The sequence below is a fragment of the Merops nubicus genome, unplaced genomic scaffold (genome assembly GCF_000691845.1).
Source record: "Merops nubicus isolate BGI_N331 unplaced genomic scaffold, ASM69184v1 scaffold52234, whole genome shotgun sequence".
Taxonomy (NCBI): Eukaryota; Metazoa; Chordata; class Aves; order Coraciiformes; family Meropidae; genus Merops; species Merops nubicus.
In genome coordinates this window covers 1-21,269 of record NW_008603265.1, presented here as the reverse complement: position 1 = coordinate 21,269, position 21,269 = coordinate 1, and the positions used below count along the sequence as shown (strand labels likewise).

Here is a 21,269-nt window from a genome sequence, read left to right as displayed (position 1 = left end):
GACTCTGTCTGTGGTTTTCCTTTGTATTATTGCTTTTTTTTTTTTTCTTATTAAATTGTATTTCTGACTTGGAGTCTCTCGCTGGTTTGTTTTCAAACCATTACACAAGTATATGCTCATAGTAATTTTGAAGTACCTCCAGGCTTTGAAAAGCTCCATTTTCTGCTTTCTAAGAGGACCTTTTACTAGACAATTTAAAAATCAAGACAGAAATAAGTGGAAATTTTTGAAAATTTTAATACGGAATACTTCCATGGGTACTTTCTCTGCTCTTTTTACCTCCTTCACAACTGCCAAAGAGAACCTACTACTGCAGAAAAGAAAGAAGACTGAAAATGCACATTTTTATGCCCTCTTTTCGAGCTACTGAGGAGAACACTAAAGGAACATAATGGGAATGCTCACAGACCTGGCAAGCTGTGGTTTAGTTCTGCTTTCTGGGCATACCATTTTGCTAACAGTGAAGAGAAGTAGCTTGGACAGAACAAAATGTTATACTTACAAAAGGAGTTCAAGAATTGGTTTCAGGAGTAACAGTTTGGGGGGTGGTGGGGAGAGGTAAGCTTTAGCAAGGCAGTAGAGCTGAAGAGAAGGGTCTCCACTGGAAAGCAGTAGGCCAGACAGCAGTACCTGGGCTCTATCAGAGCATGCCAGATGTTCTAGGGAAAACAAATGGCGTAGCACATAACGCTCTTTTATTGTTCATTTAATTCACCCAAGCTTATAGTTTCCTTTCTTTTAATCTCAAAAATGTTTAGTAAATGAAAGAAAACAGAAAAAGACAACTGAAAATATAAAGGTGTTTTTGTTGAACAAATATTATAAAACCAGGTATTTTTGATTACACATTTCCGGTAGCTATCATGTTCTTTACTAAATCATGACTGCAAAACATTTCCCTTGTCATTTTCTTGATTCTTATTCTTCTTCTGTTTGGTTATATAATTTGTATCAAATGGTATGTATTCATTTTAAGCTTCATTATGTTCTTCTAATGCCTGAAGAAATAAATGGGCTCTTGTTCTGCTGTTTTATAAGAATAAACACTACCTTAGAACATGTTCATACCTGCTGAGGAAATAAATTACTACAAGCAGGCCAGGCCAGGGAAAGAAAAGAATTATCTTCCAAGCTGTCCTCTCTTTTCTATCAGCTATTTAAACTTGCCTTTTGAAACTAAAGGGTTTGTTTATCTAAGAACAATTCTATGACCATTTTGAATTACAACACTTGCACATGTTTTTCTTGTGGCCAAAAAGATTTATTACACAAAGACAGGCCATAGAAAGATGGTGGGAATTAAATACTGTATTTGCGTATTGCTAGAAGTATGCTAGATGCTTTTCAGATAGCTAGGATATGAAAGTCCTTGTGCTGAAGAGTATTTAGTCCAAATAAACATGTAAATGCTTTGTAAAATGTACAAAGAAAGATTTGATTCTCCCTCATTTTATGATTTGCAGTAGACAAAAGGAGTAAAATCTTACATCAGAATATGACAAAAGCACTCGAACTCAGCTGAAAGATTTCATTAGTATTCTCATAAGTAAAGAGGATGGATTTATGCTGCAGTGAGCAAAAATGTACTGTAGGCTTTAGGAGCACAAACTGCACATGTTAAGAGTGTGTTTTATGTGCTTGCAGCTTTGCTGTGCTTAAATCCTCCATGTCTTGTATTTAAATGATGTGGAATATGATCCGTCTTGATACTCTCTAAATACATAAGCTAATCTTTCAATTCTCCTGTGAAAAACTAAGGGTGTTTTTACAGTTTCTACATAATGTCATTAATGTTTTTGCGAAGAATTAAATCCTTTTCCTCTTAAGAACAGCAAAAGAATTTGAAAATCACTATGGGAAATACCGTATTTAAAACATCTTTTTGAACTACTTAAAAATTTCCATTGTAATACTAATGACTCAAATCTATAGATCTCTTCACAGAGTTACACAAGGAACCCATTTTAAATTCAGAATAAAATTGGATAAAAATACATATCAGATATCCTGTTTTAATGTTCAATGCTGAACATGTATATATCTATATGTATGTATATACATATACTTACATACACACATGTACATAGGCTGGTATGCCTTCTGGTCAGATACACATTTTAACTGATTAATCAAGGTTCCACATGAGCAGTGATCCATTCATCCTCTTACGGAGGGGTACTGGGGGGTGCTAAAAGGCTAGAAATCTCTGGCAGAGTATCTACTGGTACATCAAGAAAAATATTGGTTTATCTAGAATACCTGCTATTACCACAGAAAGCACAGATCTCAAAACCTCTATAATGTAGAGTTTTATCAGCACCATTTTTACATAACATTCTTTTTAGCCGCCTGAATGCCATTTTTTCTCTACTTAATTCCCTTTAATTGTTTAGGTGTAATCTAATTTATTGAGTGAGACTGTTTCATACAAACCTCTCTTTTCTTCCCACAGTTGTTCCACACATCCTCTCTCCCCTATTCCATGCAATTCTTTCAAGGATTTTTGCCAAACTCTTGGTTTGGAGAATGGAAATGGAAGGGAAAATGGTCATGCAGGGATTTATCATTCATCAGATCTGCATTCATATCACTGTAGTTATAAATTGACTGATAGATTGCCAGAAGTTAGTTTCAGTTATGATAAACTTCACTGAAACTGGCTGCCAGGTTCAAAAACTGTATTTGGACAGAGGGGGAGAGACTGGCAGTCTAACCACAAAAGTAAAATTATTTTAGGAAAGCAGAAAAAAATAAAAGTACCCAAGTTCAACTCATATCCATGTGCTTTTAAAAATCTCCATTTACATCTGCTCAGCAGAAATGGAATACATTTCATCAGATGGCTTTCCAGAGAGTGTTCCTATCTTCTCCGTGGCCGCAAGCACTAATCAGCAATTCTGGTTATTACTAGCTATTAGAGTCTACTGCAGTGCTAGGCACAGAAGCCAGGGCTCAGCAGAGTCACTCATGATTTTTTCTTGTAGAAGAAAAATGTGGATCTGCAGCTTGAGAGAGGAGAAAGTCCAGAGAGCCAAGACATGGACATAGGAAAAGAAGAAAATAACTGTAGAAGCAGAACCACTTTGAAGTGACTGAACGGGGCCCTCGAATTTGGAGAGTTGTGGAGACTAACAGATTCATAAAATAAAAAATTTATAGAGTCAAGCACTAAGAACCTCTAAAATGCCAGATTATAGCTGCACATGAAATATGCTTTCCTCTACATGTGTATTATGATAGTCTATGTTCAAAGTGGAGCTTACATTAAAATTAGTTGCAGCTTTTATTATTTAGAATTTATGTAAACTCCAAATGTCAACACGTTAAAGTCCAGGTTTTGTTACCAAATGTTACCAAAAGAAGAAAGGCTTAACAGTTACCAAGAAGAAAGGCATAATTATTGACCATCTAAAAATATTAGGTAGAAATGATGCAACCAGCCCTAGAAATGCTTCTGCAGCAACAGACAATCCACTTCTGTATGCTGGGATTCTAGCCTTCATCCTTTCTCTTCCCTCAGTTCCCTGCCTCATTCTTTATGCTTTTTTTGTGTGCTATGTACACAACACATGCAACAAATAAATCAGAGGAATTTACAGGCAAGTCACTCTAAAGCCTTGCATCACTCCAAAGAAAGTATGTTCCATCCCCTGACCAAACCAGCCTTATGCTTGTATTTAAATAGTGTTTTGGTTGCAATACATACAATTAATTTTCATTTTTGAGACAACATAGTGACAATACTGGATTTTTTTTAAAGGTGAAAGGATTTGTACTTACTGCAGAAGACCAAAGTTCTCCATGTTGATGAAGATGTCCTTACTCCTAGGTGAACGCCTGCCTTTTTAAAAAAAGTCCCGTACACATATTAGCACTGGTATCTATGTCTGCAGATTCATAGGCCAGACTGTCTTCTCATTTACATCTCATAAAACTACTGGTTGCCGAAGAATTCTTCCAGATTTGTATACGCATAGATGAGAAGCAAAAATCTCATCTGTTTTAATTTGGATTGATTTGTTAAAAGATTAAATAGATAAATCATCTTAATAAAACACTTAAACGATATTAGGTTCAAAGTCTGCTGGTCTGACCTTCATGACAACGGATTTCAGAGAATACCACCACCCATGCCAAGTGTACCAAACAATCCCGTTGTCGGTCTTTGCGGTATAGGGGCCCTTGTAGTACAAACCGTTCAAGTTGGCAGAGTGACACCTGGTGGAAAAGAAAAGGAAAACAGAAATAAGGCCTCCTGTAGAAAAGTTGCAAGCATTTGTCATTTCTGTGGGAGTCAAAACTTTGGCCATGTTGACAACAGTCCAGTTTGACAGCTGCAAAAATTTGCATTTGTGGATTTCAGTGCACCTAAACAATAACAGTTTAATTAGGGCACAACTGCAAGTGCTCTTATCTTCTTTAAAGCGGAAGTTCTTTTTGTTCTTCCCACAGGTTTTATGACAATTACTAGCTCTCTGAGTTTTGCCTGCTATCATCTGTTTCAGTGGAGAGTTATTCCAGAGCTGTTCAGGTCATTTGTGGCAGCAGGGCATACAGCAAGCAGAACTCTGGGAAAGAAATACTATTCTAGTTCTTACTGCCCCAGAGTAGCCTCTCTTAAATTTTTCAGTTACCCCACACAGTGTTTCTTACAGCAAAATATGAATACCACCATCAATTTGTCTATTCAGCTGTGAACTTCTATTTACAAATAGATTAAATGTGACAGCTGATTAAACATATGTATACCAATTCTCTGGATCATTTGAACCAGAATTTTATTTGACTATACAAAGTACTTCTTTCTTTTTTTTTTTTTTTTTTTTTTAACACACTGAAGCAGAAATGTTGTTACAGTTTATTAAATACAGTGGTTAAAACCAACTGACAAACAGACTCTGGCAAAACCCAGAAGGCTTGACTAGGTACCAACACAACCTTAATAGTAATTTAGTTTCTACAAGATTTCTACAAGTTTAGATCCCTATGTGACCATCCGGAGAGCAAAATGGTTGTTTCTTCTGCAGCACATTGCAGTGAATCAGCTCAGTTTATCTGCCAATATAAGTGCTGTTAATATCTAGCTGTCAAACACCATGATGCTTCTCAAAAGTGGACTTCAGAAAATATGCAAATAGAAAACAGTCCAAATGAACCTTACGGATAGTGTTACTGGCAAATCTTAGTCTCTTTGGCTTTGCTTACACTTCATTAGCAACAGTTTTCGAGAACCAAAATAAAATTTGTGATAAAACCTTACAGGAATATTCTCACATATATACATACATATATATGTAATATATATACATACATATATAATATATATGCTTATTTATTACCTACTGGTTTTAAGCTAAATTTTGGTAATGTGTTGGTTGAGTGCTTATAAACTGCAGATACCAATGGTGACTTTGTTTTGAGAATGACGATCTTCTATCAGAGCTGACATAACCTTTCTATCCATACAAATTCTACATTGAGCACTCTACTTTGAATCAAAACACATTTCATCAGAAGAATCATAATGTATCTAGATCAACTAAACCCCTTCTTTTACTTCCTTTGATGGAAGTGTGCAAAACATTATTTTGTCAACAGCAACGTGAGCCCGTAACAGCTCTTAACTAGTGCTGGGAGGCACTAACAGCAAAAATACACTGTATTTTGTAACCAACTGGATGCCATCTGAAGTAACTGGATATACTAAAGAAAAAAACTGGCATGTAATCATTGATACAATATTCTGAAGCAACATTCGTCATTCACAAGCCAATAAACACCTTTAGTTTAGCCCATGTTCCTCCTTTCTTTCTGATAAGCTCATTTTTAAAGTAAAAAAAAAAACTGTGCTGCAATAGTTTCAGGAGTAGAGTCAACTCTCAGTTATCCACGGACATTTTATACGAATTATGTATTTACTGTGCGGCACATGCAGAGAGATGGAGTTGGGTCCCTGAAGAACTGCTTGAATTCTACCTGGATTTACTGACTCCAGTACAGTCCCAGATGGATGTAGCCAGACTGTCTCCAGGAAGACTGGCGAGGCAGGAAGTCTGAGTTAGTGAGTGGCCCTAACTTCATGCCTAGCAGATGCACTGTAATTGTCCATGCATGGTGTAACAAAATCTGGGAGTGCTGGGGAGAAAATAAGCTCATATCCAGCTTGTTAGACTTGTTAGCTCTTCTTTTACCATTTATTAACTTCCTGACCTTTCAATTTATTAATTTCCTTTCCTTTGGATGCAGGAAAGCTTATGGCCTGGGTGTACTGTCAGAGTGGACCCAACTCTGTGGATCTGCATCCAAGCTGAAAATCTCTTCTAGAGCTTTGCTTATCAAAGTATACAGTGACAACATTTTTCCACAGAAGTCCAGGATAACAAGTCCTGAGCTTGAGCAAGACCAGTGGCTTTAAACTAGATCTGAGCTATTTCCATGTGGCCTCACTTGTGTCACATCCCTTGGTATTCATATTATCTAGGTGTTTCTGTATTTCATTAGACCAGATAGCATAGAGCTGGCTATAAAAAAATTCCTTCCTAGCTGGGAGCTCCTGTACAAACCAGCCAAGAGCAGTAATTCCTTCTATGTTTGCTAATCTGTGCATGACAAATACGTGTTCTCAGTGCTTTCTTTTCTCTGCCAGTACTGTTCTTTTGGGTGGGATTTAAGGATACTGAAATTTTGTAGTATTTTGCAATATTCATTTTTATGTTAGGCTTAAGGAAAAAAAGGCAGTAGAACAAGGCAGTGGAATAACACTTAGCAACTCATTTTCATTACCCAGATGGACTATCACTTTAAGAGCATGAGCTACACAGCCATAATAGGAACTAGCCTGGTAGGAGTCAGCTATCTTTAGTAGTTACATAGGACCAACTACAAGGTATTAATAACTGTCAGGTTCTGCCGTGCAGCTACTTTTGCAAAGGGCTCTTTCTTTTATCTAGACCAATCCAATACTAAAAGAAAAAAAAGGACAAAAATGTAGGCAATTGACTAAAAGTGATTAGTGCTTCACTCTTAATGAACTCCATGGCATGGCATCAGAGTTTTATGCTACTTGAAGTCTAGATATTCCTTTCAATCCACAAAAGTTCTGATTTCATGGGAAAAGGATCTCCAACACAGTTGCCTGTCCCTTTTATATCTTAGCTTTCATGAGAACTGCAAAAAAAATTTTGTCTACGTATGATTTTTTTTTCCATATGTCTCAAATATTCTGCTGATCCACTAACTATGCAAATAATATGTATTAAAAAAAAGTAATCATTTGTGAAACACTGAGTTAATAGCTACACCATATCAGGTAAGGTGGTCACAGACTACTTACGGAAACAGAATTTGGAAAATGAGGAGTTTAAAAACAGAAACAAAGGGTGACACAACAGAGAGAAAAAATGGAGTTGATCCAGCCTGGCAGCTCTTGACAAGTGAACTGAGATCACACTGACAGAGTAGTATGCTTCCCTGAGTTGTATTTTAAACCTCTCTATTACACAGCTAGGTTACATAGTTTCTTCATGGCTGCATTTATCTAGTTAATTAAGGGAGAGAACATAGCTGCATATACAGATAGTGCTAAGGCTACCAGTTTTATCCTTTCTTTTTCAATCACTAGTTTGTATGCAAAGAAGGTTTTAAATTCTTTCACTGAATCCTATTTTAGAAAAAAAAAATCTTCCTCTCAGTCCAGCCATGCTCACTGACAGAAACCCAGGTTGCATTTCCAGCTTGGTATAGAAGGACTAAAAAGAGAGTGAGAGGCTGTGAACTGAGGTGAAGAAAATGAGGCTTAATAACCTGGCACTAGTTTGACTTGTCAGACACTCGGCAGTACTGCCATGTCTGGTCTAGTGCGGTGCAGGAGAAAGGCAAGAGTGAAGTACCACAGACACACATCTGCAAACTCTACATGACCTACCTGTGTAAACACTCCTTGCCTTAAAGGGAGAGAATTATCTTCTCCTTGTTGCCCGATAACAAAATTGACCCAGGCCTGCAGCAAATACCATTATTACAGAGCAGCTCGAGCTGTGTGGCAGGTGCTGTCCCTTCTGAGGTGAGTTTCAGTCTTACCAGCACTGAGACAGGTCTCTGGCTGTGGTTGATGCCATACTGCAATACAATAAACTGCCAATCCTATCTGCTACCATATGTTATTACTGTATGAAAACACATAAAGCACAATAGTTTACGGTACTCATATAAAATCAAAATACCTGTTAAACCACCAGCCAGCCTTCTCCTCTTCAGCACAGTTTCCTTCATAGTTGTCATTATCCCTGTCTCTAGTACTGAACTTCATTCCTCGATGATCAGCCCACCATTTTACTTCAGGATGAAAGCCACCAGTAAGGGAATCACCAGCTGTACCAGAGTATTCACCACAACTCATCTCATAAGAATGCTAACGCAAAATGTGAAGAAAGGAAAAAAAAAAATATTCCAATATGTTTTTAACATTTAGTATGTCAGAGACTGAAATGACAAAAAGGAAACGGAACTGTTCCATTTGCTACTAATTTTATGCTCAGAAATGTCATGTCACTTAAACACTGTGTAGTAGATAATGAAAGGTATAAAGATGATTGCCAGGGTAAAATTTGCCAATAACCTTATGTATAAATGACATAGTAAAAACAATATTGCTTTGCAGTAGATATTAACAAACCAGAACATCATGTACCATTACTGTTTGATATCAACAGAAATAGAAAAACTGCTTTTATCTATGGCTGCTAAATCATATTCTTCACACATCTTACAGAAGGTGTGAAATTGATGTATCGATGTAAATCACTGTTTTTATATATTTGAAAATTGCAAACATTCATAAGAAAGAACGTATGATAAGGTTCTACACAGACTTCTACAAAAATTAGGGTTATACATACTTACTGTATGTCTACATAATCCGCATTTTCATTAAAACCTCTAGCCATTATTTAATATTTTATTACCTCTTCACCTGCAACTCTGAATCTTGCGTATTGTGCAAAACGCCGCTCTCCTTCAAAATCAGTTAGATCAATTCTTAATGTATAGTTTCCTTAAGAAATAACAACACGAATTATTTTGGTCAAACTAGCATATCTCACTACTTTTCAAAACAGTATTATAACAGAAGACCAAAATACTATGTTTTTATAACTAATTTTATCTCTATCATCACAATATATTTTATGGAATTTTATCTTCTTACTCATATTTATATGAATTAGCCGGCTAAGTCAATGGGTCAGTTTTTTATATGCAGCATTCTACAGCAAAGCAGAACTTATCTTAGATGGATTGACTATTTGAAAGATGGAAATAGCTTTCTAAGACTAGCCTATCAACAGGACAGGCCTAGATCATCATGTAATAACCTAAGCTGCCTTGTAAAGCCTTTACTAAATGAATTGGTACAGCACAGTACCTGACTGCTAGTGATGCTGACTGAAATGGGTAGAGACAATTCTTTTAAGGTACACTCCTATCTACCATTCCCTATTTTGCAGAGGCTCCCTCCGTGCCATAGGCCCAATGACAGTTTTGAAGCTTTTGTTAGAAAACATATATTTAAATGCGTTCTGTTCTGAAACTTGGAGAATTCCATGCAGACTAACAACAGAATGAAGGATTCATGCTGACAAAAAGGGTAACAAAAAATGGAGTGGAAGGAGCAAAGAAACAGGAACAATAGAAGACTATTGTTACAGTATGAACCTTACCTTGATTAGTCAAATAATGAAGATTTTTATTTCCAAGCCAATATTCACCATTTGTCAAAACAAAATTTCCAAAGCCTTCTTCGTAATCAGTCCAGACTCTGAGGAGTATAAATTACTCATTTATCAAAATGCAAGTTTGTTTTGATGTTTATTTCATCATACAATCATAGACTACAGAATAATTCAAACTGGAAGTAACCTCAGGAGGTAATCTGGTCTAAAGCTCTATTTCTCACATGAGAAAGGCTGAATCCCACACTACACTGGTCACTGAAGCCCAGTCCAAAGAGTAGTCCTAAGAGGTACATTCAAAGTGGTTTAAGATTAACAGATTTTAAAACCAGGACAAAACACATTAGCTCAGTCCAATCTCTAGTATAGCACAATTTACTCAAAAACATTTTTCCTGGTTAAATCCAAGGGATCTAAGTGAATATGTAGGTGTATCACAAGCATTGTTTCTTTATTTCCTGTGATTTGATGAAGCTGTGAAACTCCTGCAGCTAGCTATGCAATTTGGTAAACTGCAGTATTAGTTAGCTATTTCCATTGACAGATTCTAACAATTTTTGAACTCATACTGGTGCATAGTTTCAAGAATTAATGTGTATTCTGAAAACATTTAATCTTTTCCCTGTCTACAGTGGCTTTGAAACAATTTATCAGTGATTATAGGTTGACACGTTCTAATGGAAACAAAAATATCATCTCTTTCCTTGATGAGAAGCAATCATACCTCAACCAATGGGTAAAAGTACTAGGCTCTGGACAGGCAGTCACAAGAGAAAGCAACCTCTGTGACTGAAGTATCTGCTGATCTCCAGCAAGAGAGACGAATGGGTGGTGTGTGGTGGTAGCAATTGTAAAATGCTACAGGTTCCTTCTGTAGCTTGTCTGACCATCTTTTCTAAAATAAGAATAGCAAAAGTTTTCTTGGCTGGATTGCAGTTTTTCATCCTTTCTGAGGACTGTTTCTCTATTTCGTAAGGGTATTGTGAAGTTACAGTAATTATAAAGACACAAATCCTCAGAAAGATGCAGATGTGAAAAGCAAACTGGGCAAAGCAGGGGCCCTAAAAACCTTCTTGCTGCTTCTAATACATGTAAATATTTGTGAGTTTTTTATATTAAAGTCCCACAGAACCAAAAATTTCACTTCTGGACGTTTCCCCAAAATTCTTGAGTCTTGTCAAAGGCAAGAAGGTTAGATGTCTACATATCAAATTGTTGCCCTTCTTACCTTTCTTGGAAGCATATTACCATGAGCTACAAATTAATCTGTGGTGGATTTCTCTCATGCTTGTTTGTTTCAGTTCAAGCAGAGTGCTTATATTTTTACTTTTAAAAATTTTTACTGTTTGCAAAAGGCAAGGTAGTTCTTTATTTGTGTTTTGGTTTGAGGCTTGGAATGGGGGCGTGACCTTCCAGCAACTGGGAGGACCCCGGGTGGGGGTGAACCATTGTATTCCCTCCCCTTCCAACACAAACTCTGATAAGAGGCAGGAAGTGGGTGCTAATTTCACTCCTGCATTGCAGCTCGGAGAGGGAAGTTGTCCTTTCACTCTGTGGGACCTTGGAGCCATACCTGAGGGTTTTGTATATTTTATTTTTTGTATTTTTCCCCTAATCTTTGTATATATTATTTTCCTTACCTCCTTTTTTCGTTTTCTGTTCCTTGTTAAACAATATACTTCATTTTTTTTCCCAGAGTGTCTCTCTCTCTCTCGGGGGGGGGAGAGGTGAGTACATAGTTCTGTTCCGTGTGGGTCCTGCCTTGAACCCCTTTTTACACAGAACCAGGACAGTTTGTCACTAAGAGTTGTTGCTCCAGCAACTGTTAGTGCATTTGCCATTGAAATGTCCTCATGTAAAATGCACAAGCTGATGAAAAAGTCTAGAAGATATGTTTCCCAGAAGAGAGACTAAGCCAGAAGTGGTATCTCATCTGGAGACTGTCCCACAGAATAGCAATTCCTCCCTTTTATCTGGGATAACAACTTATTTACAGAATTCTAGAATTAAGATATAACTTAACTCCATCTCATTTAATGTTTTTCCACTTTGTTTCCAATTTTAATGACTAAGTCTAGTACCTACCTATCAAAATTCTGGCTGCCATCAGAACGTCTCTGAAAAACAGTCCAACCACCCCCTTCAGACATGTCACAGAAGGCAAGGAAATCAGTAGGACTCTCAGTAGGTTTCATCTTATAAAATCCACTCTGCTTATGGCCATCATTGTAGATTTCTGCACAATCTGTTCACAAAACATTCATTAGATACATTTTTAGTTGTATACTTACTGGCAAAATCAGAAATCAAGTCAATAACAGAAATCAAGTCAGGTCATGTAAGAGTTATATATGAACAAGACTAATACAAAGGAAATACCTCTGCAAACACATTTCTATGACTTTGGGGCATTTTCCTGTATTTGTATTGCTTTAAAAATTCATTGTGCTGTTATTATTTTAACATTTCTTTAGAAGAATCTTTTTTTCTACTCTAAACTATTCTCTTTTTGTTTTCACTTGACTAGCGAAATAATTCCTCTTGTTTAAGTGGTGTCACTTTTAATTTACAATGGTTTTGTCCACATTACAGTCCTGTTACAGTTATGTAATTTCTCTACATATAAAATACTGAGAAACTTTTGAAAGCAAGCGTGTACTTCTATGTCCAGAAAGGCCACAGGAGAACAGACAAAACAAGAGTAAGGAATCACCAGTGTTAGAAAAGGGAAACAACTGCTGGATCTGATACTCTTTCCTCTTACACCAAACAGTTGCAAACATATATAGAAAAGTTCCCTCCAGAAGTGCAATGCCTGTGTAAAATGAGATCACTTTGGCTTGATACCATTTACAGTCTGGTCTGCATTGGTGTTAGTAACAAATCAGCATTTTATAGCAATGACAAAATTCAGGGTTCATGAAAATATAACAGCAATGTAATTGTATAATCTTATCTTTTTTCCTCTAGGAGTTAAGAAATGAAAGGAATTCTTTGTTTTTATGTAATCTACCACCAAGCAGTCATACAGGAAAGACATATAATTTTCAATATTTCTGTTTTTCCTGGCAAAGGTTGGACTAATTAACTCTAAGATTTTCCCTGAAACATTTGTGAATATGTTGGCTGAATTTCCAGACCAGTTTGGAAACTTCTGAACTATTATATTTCTTCTTAGTGAAAGCATCAGTGAAGATTAGACAAAAAATAAACAACTTATACTGAAAAAAAAATGGCTATGCCAAGATTTGAGTAAACTCTGATAGAAAACATGATTTAAATAACACTTAAGCTGTCTTCTAGAGACTATTTTATTGGCATATAGAAAATAGCTTTTCTTGTCCATTATTTTCTTAGGAGGTTAGCAAAACACTTAAACATATTTTAAGTTTTAGCATGTGTATATAGTGTGGAGTTTCTCCCTCACTGTCTAACCCAAAATCATCTGGCTCTGCTGACATTGAAATGCAACAGCAGTTTCAGTGAAATAATGCGGTATTGATAGGGAAACATATTTTACAGAAAAAAAAAAAAAGGAAACAAAAATCATCAGAAACTGGAACAACTTAGGTCTGTAATTTAGAGTCACATTTTAAGAAAGTAAACTGAGGCATATGCTGAGAAAGGACAAATACCTTTGAGCTCAATGTGGTTTTAGTAATCTTTTCCAGTAACCAAGGAATCATCCATAATAATAAAAAAAAGTATTCCAGGATGCTGAATACATTAATAAGTGTACAGCTAAATTTGAAGTCAGACTTACTGCTTTTAATTTCATTTTAACAGTATTTTATTACATTTGATGCCTTGTTATATGTTGTAATTTCTTGCAGCAGCATGAGCACTACAAGTATATTGAAACAAGGCTATTAAAAATTGGAGAAGTTTAGACTCTCTAATATTGGACAGCTAGAAAAAAAACAACATCCAAGGATCAGACCCCAAAACTCTATTTTCAGTCCAACTATTGATGTGGCTGGTGTTCTATTACTTTATGAGTTAGGGCCTCACTCCAGCTATTACAGGCTAACACACTTCGCCTTCCTCCACTGCAGAGCGACCAGATCACCACCAGAACGCTGGTATGCTGGTGGGATTAAAAAGCCAACTTAAAACCAGTATTTTAGAAGATGTGGTGTCCTGAACTGAACCTGTCTTTGTTAAAATGGTGTAACACACAGAATATTATTAAGCTGAGTTGGAGATGTCATTATGCCAGGCCTATGAGCATGAATATGCATGGCTCAGGTCAGAACAGAGTCAGAGAGTGCTTGTAACCCATGTGACACCGGGAATGCGTGAATATGAATTGACCTTTTGGGTTAGAACTTTTTAGGATTAGTCAAAGGAGGTGTTTAGAAACCCATAACTGTTTAATAACATTTTGGAAATGTCTATTATTGGCTTTTATCTGTTGTATTGCTGACACTTATTCTAAATTTATTGTTCACTGATTGTTTTAATTATGTGCTATTAATAAATCAATAAACTGCTTGCAAATCACATTTGTTTTATACCATGTGAGATTAACAATTTTTCCCTGTGGCAGCAGGCCTAGGTAAAAGCTGAGCATTGTGTTCTAAACAAACGATTTTCTATGATCTTTTAAAACAATAAATCAATGGGCCTAATTGTGCTAAAGCTTCTGGGTATCATTACAATGAATGGTAATGAAAAGAATAGCTTCATTTCTAACCTGAATACTGTCTTTTTCCTCCCAAGTCAATGACACTGTTTTCATCTCCTCTGTCACTGTACTGAATCTCTTTCTTCTCTAAAAGCCGTATAATTTTTAACTGCTGCTGTTTCACACGATGTTCCAGCAGCCTCACCTGGCCCTGAAGTCGTATCTGCTCTTGAAAACAGTTCTGGAGATCCTAGAAAGTAAAACATATTATTGTAAAATCCAGAAATTTTTGTCACATTTAACATATGACACAAAACCCAATCAGGTAAGCCCTAAATAAAATTTAACTTGAGTAAAACATTTCGGTCAATTTCTTACAGGCAAAATGTTGACTTCCACCTCAATTGCTACACCCATTTAAAATAATTCCATATATTACAGGGTGTCCAAACATAAACCTGCCTTGCAAAGAGACCTTCTCTTTAGTGGCTATAAATACAAGGTCTAACTGCAAATATGCAGAGGGGGCTTTAGGAAAAACACTACAGTACCAAGCCTATCATAAAGATTGTTTATGCTCTATCACATGGCATGTATAGAGGTGAGTGAGGCCTGCTACTAACATTGGGGAGGTTCTAAAACTCCAGAGTTTTAAAGTCATCACTAATAAATTTTCAACTTTGTTGTGCATTTTTCAAATTATTTTACATTACATACTTCTTATGATAAGAACCATAACAAAAATATTGGAAAGTTTCAAGCTCATTTTTGGCATGCTAAAATAAATACTCCCTGAGAAGCTGTGAATACACATGACAAGAGAACTGGAGTAACCATTCCAAATTCTGATGTGTTGAATGTACACAGGGCAATAAATAATTGTTTTTAGATTAATGACCATGGCAAAATAGCCAAAGGGAACAGAACCAAATCCAAGGAGCCTACATTAAAACAATCTGTACAGTTCCAAATAGATATTAAACAAATTTGATTTCAACACGGGGAAAAAGCCTTTGGGTTTCTAAGACATATTTTACAAAAGTGACATGAAGTTTTGCATCAGTAGCATTGTATCTGCAATTCAGTAGCTATGATGCTTGCACGAGAGCACGACTAGCACTGTAGAAACGAAATCAGAGGGCAACCTTTCGGCAATCTGATATAGAAGATCAAATACACAGTAGTTCTAAATTGGTGCAGCCTTATTCATAGGGCAACATTATTTGAATGAGCTCAGGAAGTAGACCTGTAACATTTGCTATCCATATGGAAGAGGTGATACCTTAGAACATTGCCCTAACACACTGAACCACAGAGAGATCTGAAGCAGCATACTGATGTGCATGTCCAGAGGCGTCTGCATACTTGGATCCATGTCAGACTCAGCCTTCACCTGTTTCCCATGAATACATCCACCAAAATGTTTCTTATCACTTTCCCACTGCAGGGAATTATTTGTTTTTTTTAAATTTTATCTGAAAAGCTGGCACCATTCTTTACGTTTCCATGAGGCACAAACATGGTCCTGGTTAGACTGACTTCCAAGCAGTACCGTTCACCAAAGCTCCAAGAATAAACCTTGTGAATTAAACTAACAGTACTAATTAGAAGCTGTGTTTTATGACTCTACTACACACCGATTTTTTTCCCCATGATTACTTTGTGGTGTTAGTTAAAAAGCATAGGGACTTCTGCTGCTGTCAAGGAACAACATTATAAACTGTGTCATGACTACAACCTGTTATTTCTGATAGAAATAACTTTTGCAGACCCCTTTGCTTTTTCACTAGAGATGATGCAATCCACTTTTCAACAACCAGACAAATGAACTAGAGACTTTTCAAGAGTGCATCTACGGGTAAAACAATCTATGACCATGAGTTCAGTAAAATGGTTCCTAGCCAGCATGCTCTGTTTAGCCTGCAATATTTAGTCACACTGAAAATTTTGATGGTCACACTTCATAGAACAATCCTGAATACAGGCCTCTGCTTTAAGTATTTCCGAAGCATATCAGATGCTTGCTTTATTCATACTTAACTGCAATCTAATATACATGGTATAGAATGGAAAGTATACATGTGGCAGGACTAGGCAGTTTGTCAGTGACCTGTTTGTTTGAGAGGAAAAGGTTCAACTGCCTCTCTGAATTTGGGCTGCCCACATCAGGCTGCTTTGACAGCAGGTGGGTCTGCAGACTGCAACTGTCTCCTTGCTACCAGGTCCTGAGAAGCCATTAAAGATGCTTGACCACAAGGAGGAGCTGTGAAGTGTGAGGCACGTTAACCAAACACTAACATTTTTGGAAGAATAAACAAAGCAGCCAATGACTTAATATTCCTAGAGTCCAAGCTTATTTAAAAATACTAGTTGAAAATATCTAAGTTGTTGATAGCTATATGAGTTCCCCAGCATAGACTCATTTTTTTCTAGCAGGAAACAAGAGAAGAAAATACTTTAAATTTATGAACATATGTACACAAACTGGCTAGAGTGGCTCAGAAGGATGTTATTTGACCATAAGCACTGGTTAATGTGTGACGTTGCATATTACAAAGAAAGGATGCACTATTGTGCAGTCCTTCGAGGGTGGTTGTCTCGACTTGTATCTGCAGCTTCATAGAAACCCTTCACAAAAGCTGAGTTGAATTGGGAAATCCAGAAAAGGCTTCTGTGATAGGTCCCTGCAAATTCTCAAACTACTCCCAAGTGCATACAGAAAATTATGGAGAACTGGAGAGGTGAATAGGTGTGTTGAAAAAAGAGTGAATAAATAATTAAAAAAATATTTCCAGGTTCACCCTAATGAGCTAATGTTAACTACAGAGGCTGTTAAATAACTTCACGTTAACAGTCATACCAAATATTAATCTAATGATATCAATCCTGAGCAAGCTAAGAGTGACAAAGGAGCCACCATCCCACACTTACTAGTTTTACTGCAGCATTTTTTTCTTGAGGAGATTAGCCTGTATCAGTCTCAACTCAGTACCTGGAACCTTGGAGAACATGGTAAAATATGCTAGGGAAGACCTGGGTGACCCTGGAAATGGTGGCACCTGTCATCAGGTCCTTGCAGTTTCACAGGGGAGACTTCAGGTGGGTGACCTCTTTCACACACAGCCGGGTTTATGTCACAAAGTGCTACTTTCAGTGCACAAGTGCACATTTCAGGAGAGACAGCTGCAGGCATCTAAGTGTGTTTCTTTAAGGTGTTGTAACAATGCATCTATCATTTTACCTATTCATACTGCTAAAAGACATTTGCCTAGTGTGATTAAATTATATAGCAAAATTATAGAACTTCTTAAAAAATATTACCGTACCTCAGAAAATTTGGTATCTAGATTCAGTATGACACTACTTCATATACCACCATAAAAGGTGTTTAATTTGATTCAAAGGAAAGGACAAGTCGGCAACAGGCAATGTCTCTAAATATTATTCTTAACTTTGCATTTAAAATTTATATTTTCTTTTTGTTTAATTAAAAATTGTCAATTCCTGAAAATTAAAAACTAACAGGGAGCTGATTCTCCTCTAGTTTACAGACAACACGCTCATTATGGGGTGAACAGTAATGTGTCTACATTACATAAATCCTTTTCATCAGGAAACTGATGTAAGTTCACAATGCTGGTAAACAGTAAATGACAAGATATCACCAGCCATACTGAATGACTACATGATAAGAAAGAAATGACTTAGCAGAAATAGAGTTTTGAAAGTAACCTACATATGAAAGGTGCTGCTATGTGCTACTTTGCATTCTCTCCCAGGTTGCAGCCTCCTCTTTGACTTCTCTTTCTGTCAGCTCCAGACAAATCCCATTACGCTTTGCTGCTGCACAGCAAAAAAAATTCTCATGCTTGGAATTCCACACCTTTTTTTCCCATGGGACAGTCACGAGTTAGCTGTCTAACTTCAAGGTGGATCAATGCAGCTTTTAGATCTGCATGTTCCCAGTCTGTTCTTCTTAAGGTACCGCTACACTTTCTCAAAGGGTAACTCTTTTAAACTCAGTGGAGTTAAACCACTGCACAACTAGAGTAATATAGAAGAAAATTTAACCTAGGGTTATAAGAGATAGCAACCATTATATACTGCTATTCCTTTTGTTGGAAATGGACCCAAGTTAAACTGTAACAATATCAAAATACTCAAAAAAAAAAAAGTGAATTTGATTGTGCCTGTCTCCAGTGGACAGTACTGCTCACTGACTGAAATCAGACTGAGCATAACCTGTTCTGCTTCAGTTTAGCAACTGTTTGCACTACACATTGAGAAGCAATTATCTAATAACTGTTGACAGCTCTGCTCTTGGACATGCAGTCCCATATTTAACCAGCTGCTGCAATTAATGTGCATTCACAATCTTTATTTCATTATTGTGTGAATTATTTAGCAGCTAATGACATTTCACTAAAATGGATGCTAAAAATTAGAGTCAGAATACTTTATGAAAACAAAAATACAAAATTTTTATTTGGTGTTATTTCCTGTATTGTTAGAATTTAAATGAGCTCAAATAAACCTCTAATGAGATTAGTGTTTTAATGAGATTAAAATGTTGAAAACTTGGGAGATAAATTCCAGAATGTTCTTTGTTTTTATTCACAGGGGCAGCCAAAGCCCACAGTATTCCAAATGAAAAATCAAAAGAAATGAAATATATTTCATTGTAATGCCTTTTTCTCAGAACACTTCTATAAAAATTTGTCATATTTTTCTATACTTAGCAGAAGTGATTACAGAGGCAGGTGCTTCCTATTCTGCCCCTGTAGAGCTTATCTGAGCAAAATGCTCCCATAAGATAATGTAAACCACAAATAATGATGCTCACCTAGATGTAAATTCAGCAACAACTTCCACCTAGGCAATTAATAAGCAATAATTCAATCTCCCAGGTCCCTCCTAGTTAGGAGTTGACTATCAAACTAAGGACAACCACCAAGACAAGCAGTACAGGACTGGTGAGGTTAGAGGTATTTTAAGCAGTGAAGTAAGTGTGATTGCATTAGAGTTTTTTGTGTTAGGGATAGGCTGAATACATAGCAGAAGATTTGCCAAGCTAGAAGTGAAGGAGCTCTGATAATTGTTTCTGAGTGTGAGTTATAACACAGTAACATGGGAACAGGTAAGAATATGAAGCTGTGTCTCTTATTTGAGAAAAAGTTGTACGGCAAATGTATCAAGGTAGAAAAGGAGAGAAACATTCTCCATCATGAGTGTCAATGACCAGAACTGCAGCCGCCACTTTAGGAGTTCCCGGGTGTTGCCTTTCAGTAAGAATGCTGCTCAAAACTCATTCTCACTTAGCATTACCCCCGAGTGGTAGTGTAGCCAGAGAGCATGGTCTGCTGTGCCTTCTGCACACTGTGCCTACTAATGCATCACACTTTTAGCAAAAATCACTTCCTCTTTCATCTCAGATCCAGTAAAAAACTGTCTGGATTACCTTCTTCAGTGCTATTGCTCAGTCATTTATCTTCCACTATATATTTATGTATTTTTTTCTTCTTTCTCTGCTGGAGACTAGTCACCACTGAGTATCATTTGATATCATTTCCCCAGTCTTTCAGTATTATTCTGAATGGTCCTCTTTCCCATCAAAGGTTCTGCCATCCCATATATTTAAGATACACTGTAAACACTATGAAGGACAAGTTATGAAACATATAAAATAACCTCTATTGGAAAATTTAATTACTAGAACTTACAGAGCTGTCCATGGCATCCATCAAGCTAGCTGCAAGGACAAAATCAATCATTATCAAAATCTTCATTCTTTAAAAGCTGTGAAATAAAAGAACAAATGAAATACTAGTTACATATTAAAACTAAATATCGACACTTGACATCTTGAGTTTTATCTGAAATAATCTAACCTATTACTTTCTTACATATTGTAAATATAGTGTATATTTAGGCTTCATTATGAATGTCTAAAATAGTCTGGTCAAGTACAACTCCAAAACCCAGTAAAAATAGAATTTATCGTTTTAGGACACTTTGTATCAGAGCTCTCCATTTATTTTAAGACAGCTATTCAATACTAAACACCCTGCATTTTATTATGAAATTACACAAAAAGATAAATAGCATTTTAAAGTGCTCTAAAAAGAAGGGTAATATTCCTTGTTGGCCCTTTAAACCTGGGAGAAAGTTCTATTACATTCTAGTCATTACAATCTGAATTGGTCTAGTTGTCCTTGAACTGAAGATGTGTGCAACTTCTGTGTCAGGAGAGGATAGAGATAATTTTGCTGTTATAAAGTAACTTCAGGCAAAAAACACATAATAGTTATAAGCTTTTATTCTGTGACAAGGATGACATTTCAACTGATAGCGTATTTTGCACTGTATGACCCCTAGCATTTTAAATCCTATTATTTCATATGACAATTATTTTATATGCCAAAACAATCATCATTGTACCTCACTGCCCTGCAAACATTAGCTGATAGAACTTCACAATTTTCTGTGAGGTAGATGTGTGCTTTTCAGCTTACAGATGAGAAACCCAGGCCTCCAATTACTGAAATATTTACATAGATTATACATAAACCAATTCTAAACTGATTAGGTAAACTGCTGCAAGCTATCAACTGAGGAATGTTTCTTTTTTTTCTTTTTGTAACTTAAAATATTTTCATTTAGCATATGCTGAAGCCTGTTTAAGCCAAAATATGCATCCACTCTTTCTACTTAAACTAAATCAGCTAACTACATGTTAAAACATTTGTGGTTACACAAAGTGTAAGAGCTATAATAAAGATTAATGATCCAATGTCAGCACATGCTTATTGAAACACCAACTTCATGGAAATTTCCAGTCATGTTTCCACAGGAATTAATATAAAACTTCAGTGGAACTTTGGCAGACCGTACTTTTGTTGTGGTTTGAGGCTTGG

At 36.4% G+C, this 21,269-nt stretch overlaps 1 protein-coding gene across 1 annotated transcript; it reads right to left on the bottom strand.

The window, feature by feature from the left end:
• Positions 1-3,674: 3,674 nt before the first annotated feature.
• FGL1 (fibrinogen-like 1) lies at positions 3,675-20,155 on the bottom strand. Its single transcript, XM_008938593.1, has 7 exons — positions 20,076-20,155; positions 14,425-14,605; positions 11,814-11,973; positions 9,717-9,814; positions 8,964-9,052; positions 8,223-8,410; positions 3,675-4,218 (listed from the first exon to the last, which is right to left on the bottom strand). The coding sequence occupies exons 1-7, from the start codon at positions 20,139-20,141 to the stop codon at positions 4,059-4,061; spliced, it is 942 nt and encodes a 313-aa protein (XP_008936841.1). The 5' UTR covers positions 20,142-20,155; the 3' UTR covers positions 3,675-4,058.
• Positions 20,156-21,269: the final 1,114 nt, after the last annotated feature.

Bases quoted from the DNA above. Each gene is read 5' to 3' on its own strand.
- FGL1 (XM_008938593.1), bottom strand. From the start codon at position 20,141: ATGAAGATTTTGATAATGATTGATTTTGTCCTTGCAGCTAGCTTGATG. The intron at 9,815-11,813 runs GTAGGTACTAGA...TATACTCCTCAG, and splicing joins GGCAGCCAGAATTTTGATAG to AGTCTGGACTGATTACGAAG. The intron at 4,219-8,222 runs GTATTTTGATTT...CTTTTCCACCAG, and splicing joins GCTGGCTGGTGGTTTAACAG to GTGTCACTCTGCCAACTTGA.